The sequence below is a fragment of the Corvus brachyrhynchos genome, unplaced genomic scaffold (assembly GCF_000691975.1).
Source record: "Corvus brachyrhynchos isolate BGI_N302 unplaced genomic scaffold, ASM69197v1 scaffold87, whole genome shotgun sequence".
NCBI lineage: Eukaryota > Metazoa > Chordata > Aves > Passeriformes > Corvidae > Corvus > Corvus brachyrhynchos.
Window position 1 is genome coordinate 3,514,239 of NW_008239767.1, and position 12,498 is coordinate 3,526,736.

Below are 12,498 nucleotides of genomic sequence, written 5' to 3' on the forward strand. Positions count from 1 at the left end.
CTTCCCAACACCTACCTGTTACGGCCTGAATCTCTAAAGCCTTTGGCGAATGGATTCCTATCAATCTTCAGACGAGTTATCTGTGAATATGATTAAGAGAAATTACTATCTTTCAACTTAGGTAAGTAGCAGAGAAAACAACTCTTCTGACAGAAGTAAGCTGACAATAGAAACATCTTCATATTTGTATGGTTTAAGATGGTTGTCCTGAAACAGCAAAATAAGGACCAATCTTCTGATCATTATTTTTACAGATCCCCAGAGAAACTAATAGGTATTTAAAGTTGCCAAATGGCAGTTGGAATTACTGAGAAAAACTTGAGGCAAATTTCATTCTTCACCTAGGAGAGTACACTGTCTGACTGAAATAAAATTTAAATTAAATTTTATTTCTGTACTGGTCAAGAAGGAAATGTGAAAAGAAAGATTATCTCTAGGTTATTATCCTCCATAAAAAAGACACCAAACCAACCAATCAACCAAAAAACCCAGCAAAATACACCCCACCCCAAATAACTGTAATTTATTTTAATAAATGGGAAAGTCACCAAATACTTATATTTCAGTATTTATGTGGCTCTCCTGCCCTTCTCTTTGTAAAGATACCAATGCATATGTAATTTCAAAAAATACAGCTGCAATAATTTATATGGAATTAATAAAATGTCACAACACTCACTGTGGTGTCATTACGTCTGCTAATACTTCAACGAGAGGTAGAAACAGCTGAGTGATACAACCTGCAGTTTACTTTTGACTTTGAATCTGTGTGGATCCAGATAAATTGCCCATAATAATATAAGTTGTATGCAGTTAATAAAAACTACTGAAACTTTCTTCAGAACTCAGCTTCTCTGTTAAGGTCCTGGGAGTATTAAAAGCACTGGAGTCAGGAACAAAAGTGCTTTAAAAATTCTATCCAGACATGTATCTACATTTAAAGGTATAGAAACACCTTTAAAAATCAGACTGCTCTTTGCCTTGTTCTTCAATGCTATATTTATAATCAAGACACCATTAAGCATGCTAATTAGACTGTGTGATCTCCATAATAAGAATGATTTTTTACATGCAGCATCTCCGAAGTCTCAGCTATAGCCTCCAGGCACTGCAGCAATACTACCAGTGAAAGCTACTTGTACAAAAAGGGTTTAGATAATTTTATTTTAATAAGAGTTACAATAAAACTATTTGCTTTTCTCCTATCTTTTATGTCGCTGGACTGCTCTGAAAAGCCTGTAAAGTGCTAATCAGAAAGCCCAAATTACCTGTTGATTTTGGTATGCTGTGACAGTAGTGAAAACTGTCTCTGGAAAGGAGAAGGCTTTCACCCCTTCTCCCGAAGGGATGGGCTTGACAGGGGACAGATCATCACCACAGTCTTTTCGGATGACGTGCACACGAGGCTGGTATTTATGCATAGAATGAAGGATAATCTACATAGTCATGAAAGGAAAAAGATAACATTTATTAGAAAGGACACCCTGCTGTTTCAGGACTAAGAGCTTTTTGGAACAGGTTATGGTATGTGTTTACCATGCCACTTACTGGAAATCAAATGTTTTCTTTAACCTCTGAAGGTTCTTGTTACAGTAGTCTAATCCCTGTGCATTTATGTTGTTGCCAACCCTAAGCATTTAAAAATTACGACTCAGGAGCTCCAAATTCAGAGACTGGCTCAATTGAAACTGGCTCAAAAAAATGAGGAAAAAAAAAAAGAGAGAAATCAGGAGTGAAGTCTAAGTCCCACTGGAATTATGAAAGTTTTGTCACTTTTTTCCACTGAAGTCTGGATTTGATCTAACAGGATTAACAGCAGCAGAAATTTGCCTTTTGTTTTTGGAACCTTCAGGATATGCTATCGGAGCAATTTTTTCCTTATATCCCAAAGGCTGGAAACAAGTCTTGGTTGGAACACAAGCTGAGACTCTCACACTTTGAAGAAGCATGAACTTAAGAGTAAAATGATACCAAAATCCAAAACTCCAAAGTGTTAATAGGAATCGATTTATAATACAGACGATGAATTTCAATAAACAAACCCCTCCCAACATACAAAAACTCAATCAAAAATAAATTATAAAAAAGAAGTGGATGAACTCATAGGGCATAAAATTAAACACACAAATACCTCTTGGTACTGCATCACAATTTTAGAGGAGATTGCAAATACAGAATTTTTCCTCTATTTTACTCCACTTCAGCTAACCACTATTAAAATAGAAGATTTCAATAAAAAAAAATTTAAGTTTAACTATTACTGTTGGAAGCCCTAAGAAATTAGTAACTTGATAAATAAATAGTCCTATGGCTATTGGCCTGTGGAACTACTAATCAACATTCTGGGGAAGCTTTTTAATTTCCTGCTCCTTGAGTAGCCTCAGAGTGTACGTGTGCTCAAGCACTGAACAGAGCCCCTATGCCAGACACTGTGGAAGTTCATTCACCCAAACGATATAGAGGACATTACATTCATTTGGATAAACTAGAGTTTGGTTAGTTTAATACACTTGGTCCTGGCCAGATTACATGACCCTGTTTTGGTAAGGCAAGTTTCTGGATAATCAGGGGTTTTATTAGCCTTTGAGTAAGGATTTGACAATGACATCATAGGCTCCATTTAATTTGCCCAGGGAGTGCCCTATGGATGTTCTCATACGAAGTCTTTTTCGAGTTTCTGAGATCTTGAACAGAGCAAGATTTTTTATCATGCAAAAGTGTTTTCTCTTTTACAACACTCCTTCCAGCTCTCCAGTGGCAAAGATCTACAAAATGAAAACGTGGAGAGGACAGCACATTCCTCATCCTGTTTTCCTGTGAACACCGAGTGGTACCAGGGGAGATACTGGTGCAACAGAAAAAGACGTGATCAAGGAAAGATGTTTCACTATTCAAACCCCCTGCAACTCTGTGCCTTGCCATTTGTCTGGATGCCACTGAGCACGCCACGTTCTGCTCCCACACGGATTACTTGACCCCATCAGCTCTGTGGTGCAAACTACTGCTTGCCTGCACATCAGCGATAACCCTGGCAGCCACAAAGAGCTCTGCTCACACGTCAGAACAAGTGAAATCAAAGCAGCACGGAGATGAACATCTCCCACTGCTTATCTGGGTGGCTATTACAGCTAAACTGATCCATGTCATCCCCTAAGAGACACGTGTCTGGCCCTGTCCTATACTGAAATTTCCTGTGCTGACACACTGTTTGGCAACTAGCAAATCTGTAGCAATAATCTTTTTTCTTGATTTTGTACCATGTCTTCTAACAATGGGATCTTTGTTAGTGATCTGAAGGACTCTGAACTCTAAATAATGCATAACTGTAAAGCCCCTGTGAATTAAAGAGCAGCATATGAATATAGGACATAAAAGGAGAAGGAGATACAACACCCACTCCAAAACCATTTTAGCTTTATTATTCAAAGCATCACCTAAAGCTACTGTGAAGAAAAAGCTAACAAAAAGGAGATTCTGGCTTTTCATTTCACAGTGCTTGCACATTTAAAAGCACCAACAGGATCTAACAGTTTATGTGCAGAAACAGCAACTTTTCCTCCATGCCCTTAAAATCCAGCACCAAAAAACCCCAATCAGAAGTCCTGCTGTGTTCCCAAATATGAACTGGAATTACATTCAACTCACAGTTGAAGAGCCTGCCTCTCTCTACAAAGCCCTCTCAGAACAAGATCAGAACACTTCATGGGGGAATAAACCTCTCTCACAAAAAGTAAAATTATATTTTGGCCACAGCAGTTGTCAAGAAATCACAATCAAACAGAAGACGCCGCAGAAGGACCCCACAGGTAGGAGGCAGAGCAAAGGCGACCAGAGCACCTACAGGCACACAAAGCTGCAATCACCTTTGCAATGGCTTCTGAGAGCTGCTGCCACAATGAGGCCTCAGAGCCGACCCTGAGCATGAGCACCACTGTGGCACAACCATCTCAGCCAGAACAAATGAGAGCCAGATACTCCTTCACAGGGGAGATGCCAATCCTCCAGCAACTTGGCAGTGTCAAGAGTACACAGTCATCTCCCCACCACTGGCACAGTCCTTGCTGCTGTTTTTGCCAAAAATCGTCCTTTATCCTCCCTCCAAAGCACAAGCATTCAGGCTTTCTGCAGTCAGGGAAGTGTGTGGGGCTGAGGAGCACGGATTCCCTCTGTACTAAGACAAAAACTGCAAGTGCAAATGCTGACGTTTCACAGCTTTTCATTGTGACAAGAACATATAACTGCCCACTGACTGTAAGCAGAGCTCGCTACTTGGAGCCAAGTCTGGGCAGTTACAGTCCGCCTCTGCTTCCAGCCTCGCCCCACTTTCAAATGGGGAAAAAAACCCTCCCCAACCACCAAGGAACAATTAACACACTAACAGCCTCATTTTCACTAAAAGCTAAAAGATGTTCCTCTGCATCAAAAAATAGTCAGTTGAAAAGCATGGAAAATAGCATAAAAAATATTGACTTTTCCCCTCTACTGAAATTCAGTTTAAAAACTGCATTGAAATAGAAAAATTACCCAGCTCTAACCAGCCGGAGGGAGAGACTGCTTTTACAATGCAGCACTCACTCCACAGACGAGAGAGGGATGAGAGGCATTAACAAAGAGCATCCAGACCATGCACATTTCAGTGACAACTGCAAAATCCAGGTTTACTTTTCCTTAGCATCACAGTTTAGATGAAAGACACAAAAGCCACAGTGCATGTCTTAACGACTCTATAAGAATGCAGTGTTTCCAAAGTAGGGAATTCACCCTGGAACTCCCTTTTGAGATCAGAAACACACAAGGAAAACATGTCTGTACAAATTTTGCCTCATCTCCTCAGACTGCAAGTGGAACCCATGTATCAGAGAGTGTCCTATGTGCAATATGACTTCAAAATCTCTCCGCTGAGCAGCACTATAAAATTGCATAGTCACAAACTCCCACTTGAAATATGAAAATAGCAGCAGGCAGCACAAAATCTGGAAAGCACTGGGGCAGTGAGTCTCTTAGAGATGGCTTATCTACTTTCACAGAATGCTAATCCCAGGGCAACACAGTGCAAAGGGAATGAACAGGCTGCCACCAACTACTACCACAACATAAATACAGTGTAGGAACTCTACCTTAGTGCCTATTTGCAAATACTGTCTCTATTCCCACAGACATGGGCCACTTCTCTCAGACATTCTGAGAGTTAATACTCTAGAATAGGTAAAAGGGCTCTAGACTGATATCATGCAAGCTCCCTACCTCAATGCCTGCAAGACCAAACCTACCCCTGGGATTTCAACACAACTACTCTGCAAAAGCTTACACCTTCGACAAGCACAGGAAGCATAAAGGAACAATTCCAACAGGGATTAAATTGCCAGAACCAGAAAGCAGGGAAAGCATTCCCAAAGAACGACAGCTAAAGCCCAACGCTGCTTGGTGGAAACCCCACCAAGGCTTCTCTGAGCCACTCTGCCTAAACACGAGAGGTAAAAACCCCACTTTCCAATAATCTAAAATATACCCCATGTTCCATACAGGGGTGGGAGAGTCAGAACATCTGATATAAGAACAAATATTAGAGGGACAGCCTTGACTCCTAGCTCTTCTAATTCACCATCCGTCCCCTGGTACCCTCCTGAGAAAAATGGTTTCCTCCTGCTTATGAGAAACAATTGGTTTTTTATATTCATCACAAAATATGATTATTCATTTTCCACTATTGCTAGAGGCTTTCAGAGGCTACACAGCTTTTTCAATACAGCATTCCACACTACCATAGCTTTAAAAGAAAAAATGTACCCATTGGAAGAGACACTTTTCTGCTTTCTGCTTTTGCCTTTTCTGGTAATTATGAATGACATGTTTGCAATTTCCCAGATTTGAGAAATATGAAATTATTTTACAGTCATCCTTCTTTTGTCCTTTTATTTTAATACTTAAATTTCCATTTTGGGGAGAAGGGGTACTGCCATAACTCTGAATCAGTTCAATGTGTCTCAAATCACTGTACTTGAGCTTCGCTTCACTCATTTCCAAGCTGAAATACTTAACTAAAGACCAGAAAATTTATATCCCCCCATATTACAAATAACAGTGTGCTGTGTACACTCCACAGGTTTCGGTTCAGAACAAAAACAAAGCTAAAATCTGGGATGGAAAAGTACAGTAACACAATCCTCTGCGTAGCTGAGATTTTATCGCAGGGCAGCTTGCAACTGCAAGTGCACGGGTGGACCACAGTACCCACAGATCATCCCTCTGCATCCAGCGAGTACAAAAACCAGCTCCCTGCTGGAAAAGCAACATTTTATCCATTTGCATCTGCTTCACTTTCAGAGCCCTTACAATAGGCTCAGGATTCAGGGAAAACAACTCCCACTTGAGAGGAGTACCAAATACACGAATGCTGGGGAAACTAAGGGAATTTCATATGCTAACCTTAACTCAAAAGGATGCTGCCAAGGAAGACTCCGTAACTGTAATTCTGGAAAGAAGCAATATAAAACCTATTTTGTACTATCCTAAGAAAAGCATTGTTAATTTCAGTGAATACCCCCACATTTCTTTTAAGGAAGAACAAAATAAAATTATGAAAACTACTGTACAAATGGAAGCCTTTTTATCCTTGTTATCACATTTGCTAGCTCAGCCACTTTCCTGTATTCCTGCCTCTGTTAATCTCATTTGCAAACACAAATGAGGGGAAAAATCTCAGACTATGTATTAACAAAATACTTGGCTCAATGTCAGAGTTGCAACCATAAAGAAAGACGAGTGCGGTATCTTTGTGCTCTGTGCCAGGTATGTTTTCTTTCACTCCTTTCCTTGAAGGACAAAGCATCTTGGTTAGTAAATTGGTTTACACTAAGGACAATGGAATCCACATCCTGTCTCAAAACTTTCCTCCAACATCTTAAAACTCCACCACTTGGAACTTGATGCTCCTTCTGAAAGGATGCCAACATTTGCCACTTATTACAGGGGTTTGTAAAATCAAAGACTTCACCCTGACTAAAAAAAATCTCATTTTTTAATTATTTCTTAAGGTGTCAAGTAAAACTATTTTAAGGATTGCTGGAATGATACTGGCTTACATCTGTCATGTTTCAACAGTTTTGAAGAGAAAAGGAAATATTAACATAACACATTTTGTCACATTAGATAATGTCATAACTAAACAATTTAGAACTTGCAAACAGAACACTCATACTGCATACGTCTTCGCCAGTTTTTTCAGAAGTAATGAGCCTCAGCTGTGAGAGGGTCTTGCTTCATAAGGTATGTAATAAATCATCATCGGAGCAAACCCAGCTCCCATGTTGTTTGTCTTTGACTGCAATTATTAACACCTCACGGGGTTTCACACAAACGCTTAGGTTAAGAAAATACTTAAGTGTATTTTTATTCATGTGAAGTTATTACACACTATTAATGTTTCTTCTAGCCACTTGTGAATTTAAGCGTCCTTTTCGATCGTAGCAGAAGTTGCAAGTAACACGCTTGGTGGGAAATACTGACAGCAATTCTGCCCCTCTGTATTAGGCAATTTAGCCTTGTAAAGTCTTACTTTGCAGAAGGAGTTCTCTCTTTGAGGGGGGAGTAAAACAGCAGGCTCTAATAAGCAGTTAATTATCAGAGCAGAAAGTAAGCAGATTTTAGATCTGGACAGTAAAATTCCAAAACAACTCTGAAAAGTCAAGCCTATTTCTGGCACCCTGAAGCTGCACGTCAGAGCCTCTCAGGGCTGAGCAATGTGCCTACACATAATGCCACTGAAGAGCAAGTACTCACATGCCCTTGATCATCCAGCTCGTTATTGGTAAGCTTCAGTTTGTCAAAGCTGATCACTTGTCTCATCCATGTCTCCCCCGAGGCGGGTGAATCAGGGTGAATATAAACACGAGGCGGCACCGGGGAGTCAGCATTACCAGCCACCATCCACTTGGAACTATGATAAACATACCTATAAAAAGAAAACAAATACCTTTAACCACAAGCACCAAAACAATTTGTTAGACCCATTCAGCATTAATAAATTAGGGCCCATGCACATAGCAAAAACCCATCAATTAAATAAACATGAAAGGACACAATTTTACATAAATAAAAAGATTTTTTTGTTTGTTTCAAAACGTAGTTCTGGCACCCGCACAAATAAGGTTAAAATTCATGCTCTGATGTGACCCTACTCTTCCTAAAATCACTCACAGTCTCAACATTAGCTTTCAAAATGAGCTTTAAGCTGGTGTCAGTTTAGTGACTGCTACAGGTCTGCTCTGAAAAGGCACCAGCAAAGAAATCTGGTCCTTCTTTTATCAAATTAAGTAGTAATTCCATATTTGGAAGATTTATCATGTTGAATCTAATATAAGACTCTATAAATAAAGCTGTTGAAGGGGAAGAACATTATGATTGGGAAAAATAATGAAAATATTTGAAACTATGCCCTCGATATTTCTGTAGACCGTATTAATTGGCTTGAACAGTATTGCAAAAAGGTTAAAAAATGAAAACACAGGGTCTGTAGTTCCTTTGATAGGCCAATGCTGATGAGGTGATTTTATGACAAAAATAGTGCCTGCTTTGGTAGAAAATCTATTTTGAAGGCAGACACTTCACAAAGCAGTTTAAAAAGCGTTAATTGAAAGGGGTTTTTTTCCAAGTACAGTAAAATTCGAGTAATTCAGCCATATTTTTTAATGAAAACAAGAAAGACTTTATCAAATCATATCTTTGAACAATTCAGTTCCTTATTAGAAAATGACAAGCAACATAATCAGAACAGAAAACAAAATGATCCAATGCAGGTATCACTCCATACAATTCAGATCAAGCTGCATAGTAGATTCTAGAATGGTGGTGAAATTCTCTCCTGGGGACAAATTCTTAAACCCAGATCACTGTTGTAACATTTTTAATTTACTTTACATTTCTTGGTTTATACTACATATATGCTTTCCCTAGAAAAGTAAATAAAATTATAAATACACATAAATACACATTTAGTTATAAATACACATTTTGAGCTACAGCTTAAGCTTCCAAATATTTATAAGGTCAAATTTTGCTAGAAATCCAGACCTAGATGTGATTTTCCTCATTTCCATTAGTTTTGCTATCTGCTCTGTCAGCTAAAGACTAGACTCCGTGTGACTGCTGTCATGTCTATGAAATTTAAAGATCTGCAAGACAGTGTGTGAAGCTGCACGAACAGCCAGAGCTGAAATAGCAGTCAGCAATACAAAGCACAGAATAGAATGAGAAGAGGCAACAAGTAAAACATGTAAAATATTAATATTTAGCGGAAAGCTCAAAGGCATGGATACTAATACATGAATACAAAAAAATTCAAGTTTGTCAGCTAAGAAAATACTGCCATTCATACAACTCTTGTTAACTTACTTCAGTTACCTGTGCACCACGTATCACACTGTGAAGAGAGTGCAAGTCAGTTTGACTAATTATTTTAAATGAAAGGAGGTTTAAACAACTCATACTCAGAATAACTGCTTTTAATTTTTAGTATAACATTTTAATTAATTTGGGATTACTACCTTGCTTTTTCTATGAATGTATGAATTATTCAGACCTTCTAGGAACTATATGTTTAGATTGTAGTAAATTAAGTAAATGCATACATGCAACACAAAGCAAGAAAAATGTTTTCATTTGGACTGCGCTGCACTGGTACAAAGAAAAAAAAACCATTTTTTCCTCTGTGTTACAGACAGGAAAGACTCCCCTAAATGTATATGCTGGGCATCCTCAGCCCTTTTATCTGGTGCCCCTTGTTGAAAAACAAAATCTAAAATGGTTCTAAGGTCTTATACATCCCATGAGAAAATGACAAAATAGCAGTCAATGAGGTAAGTACAGGAAAAACACAGGGCAGCGTTTGCTTAGGACACAAGGCAGCATTCCTCCAGAACCAACCTTTTAATATTGGCCTGATCCTGTCTCCACTGAACTACTCTGGCCAGGCTTCCCCCCTGGCTACTCTGGTGCATGGGATTGCATCTGTAAAGCAACACCTTGGAAATGGCTTCAACTCTCAACAGGAACTGCTGCGGGCCCAATCTTGCAAACATTTCTACAGGACCAGTGGCTTCTGCAGAGCACAACCAGCTCCCTCAATACACAACTACCCTCGAAATAGCGAATGCTTCAGGACATCATTTCTACTCCTAAACGTTCATAGAACAACCTCTTTTGTTGTTCACATCGTTCTCCAGACAATAATGCCATTAATTCTTTAAATAACAGTAATTAGAAACACTACCCCTATGAGTCTAAGCAACCAAACATCTCAGTGATAAACAGCTTTTAAATTAAATTATATAAGCAATTTGAAACATGACCAAGACAGCTTATAAGTATTTTATTCAGACATCCATGCTATTAATGTTATTAATTAATGTGAATACCATTTACCATTAGAAAAATGTACATTTTCATATTTATTTGTTAATAGGAAATAATTCCCACTGACAGGATGAGGAATAAAATATGAAAACATTTCCTGACCACACTAGAACTGCCCTCTGAAAGCCAAACCTGAGCATCTGGCCACAGTACATACACAGTGTGAGGCAAATGTATCACAAAGAGCTTCAACACAAATTTTAAGTGCTTTTGCATACTTGGTACAGTATGGTCTTTTAAAATGGACTGGGTGAAAATAAGAGTCTTTAAGGACAGTTAAATATGATCTTCTGCTAATTTATGTTGTGTTAATATTTTCTTCCAACAGCCAAGCACCCTATAGCTTACATCATATATTTTTTGCCTAAAAGCCACCATACCTGTATCTTTTGTTATCCACTGGCACAATATCCATAGCAATGTAATACTGCTGATGTGGGTCTAAACCTGAGATCTTCACTCTCATTGCGGGAAACATCCGCCTGAACATTGGAAAGAGAGAGGTCATTTTTAATACGAAACAGACTCGGGAATGGTTGTTTAGGAAAAGTAACCGCTTCGTGGGATTTTTCTCGTTCTTCCTTTTAGCCTACAGAGTCCTTTTGGACGATTATAGTTACATAGCCATGAAATGGCCCATTCGATATGTCAAAACAGATTTCCAAAGTGGATTTACTCGAACAATGCTTCATATGTTTGGGGATACGCTTTGGGAGTACAGCTATTACCACATCATTTCAACTTTATTGTTAGACAGTAAATCATTTGGGCTTGAGACTTTACTTTAGCAGTACACACATTTAAAGCCCATTTGAGATATTAGCTAGAAATGTATTCCTGGAGATGTGCAAACATCACCTCCACCCAGGAAGCCCAAGGCTTATAAAAAGGCAAATTGCCACCGAAGTTTCAACTGACAGCAGAAAATGGTGTATCATTGCTGTAGCGACGAATTAGAAAGCTAAATCCACGGTGATACAATTATAACACCGCAAGGATGCAGTTATAAAAGCCAATGTGCCATGCTCTAACCCAACAATATGGTCTTTATTGAGACGGGACTTCCTGTCTGCAACTTACTAAAGGTGAAGTGCGAGAGCTACTCTGTCTTTGAAAGGTATAGTAAAACTTCTTTATTGAAAGCAGAAACAAATCTACGAGCTAATTTCTGGGAAAAAAAAAAAAAAGACAAAAACCAAAACGTTCAAGATTTAGATTCTTCTGTGGAGAAACTGATTAATTAACCAATTAGGTGGTTTTAACATAAAACTGCCCTTCTTAGTTTGGCATGCTTTTTATCAGAAAACTTCATTCTTGAAGCCAAAAAAAAAAAAAAAAAAAGTCCTGACTGCACGCTAATAAAATACTCTTCTGTATTTTATAAACCTGAAAGTTATTCCAGTTTACTCAGTATTTGCTGCTGTGCAAATATATATATATATACACACACATATATTAAAAAAACCAATCAATTAAAAGTCGTTACTGGAAAAAAAAATCCTATCTCCGCCATTTCTGAATAAGCAGTAGGGTAAAAACCTGACTGTGGCTGACTAGTTTTTGCTGTTATTTCAGTGCACCTGTAAGATAAAACAGAAATTCCCCGACTGGACTCTCTTAAGACAAATGTAGCTTTGTGCTGTTTAAGACTGCGTTTCAATCATTAATAAAGCCTCTCTGAAAATGCAGACGGTAGCATATGGATTCAATAAAATATGTTTTTGTAATTTCTAATAAGTTCAAATACTTTTATACTTCCCAGGTTTTTACCATGTGTAGCCCCTAGAAAGGGGAAAAGCTTCCCCCCAGAAGGGCACGGCGCTCCCAGACCTCGCCCTAATGAACAGGAAACCCGAAACGCCACATGCTCCCGTGCCCATCTAACATTATCGCCATCTACCTGCCTCGTAAATCTGGAGGGTTCCCCCGGTTTTCGCCCGCTTTGATGTGCCCGCCCGCCCCGGGAGCGCGCGGGTGGCGGCCCCGCGGTGCCGTTCCCTTCCCGCCTTGGTGATGATCATCTCGGTGCCGATCTCGTGGAAGCGCTTCCAGAGCTCGGCGCCCTGCAAGTCCACCCTCGGCGCCTGC

The 12,498-nt window shown here is 39.1% G+C and overlaps 1 protein-coding gene across 1 annotated transcript in view; it reads right to left on the reverse strand.

Annotated features, from left to right (window-relative positions):
* The window catches only part of TBX18 (T-box 18), a 22,029-nt gene extending 11,129 nt beyond the window's left edge, over positions 1–10,900 (reverse strand). Inside the window, exons 1-4 of the mRNA XM_017742909.1 lie at positions 10,791–10,900; positions 7,780–7,951; positions 1,269–1,436; positions 16–80 (exon numbers count right to left, since the gene is read on the reverse strand). Of these exons, the coding sequence (XP_017598398.1) occupies positions 16–80; positions 1,269–1,436; positions 7,780–7,951; positions 10,791–10,900 (515 nt within the window). The remainder of the gene's footprint in view (positions 1–15; positions 81–1,268; positions 1,437–7,779; positions 7,952–10,790) is intronic.
* Positions 10,901–12,498: the final 1,598 nt, after the last annotated feature.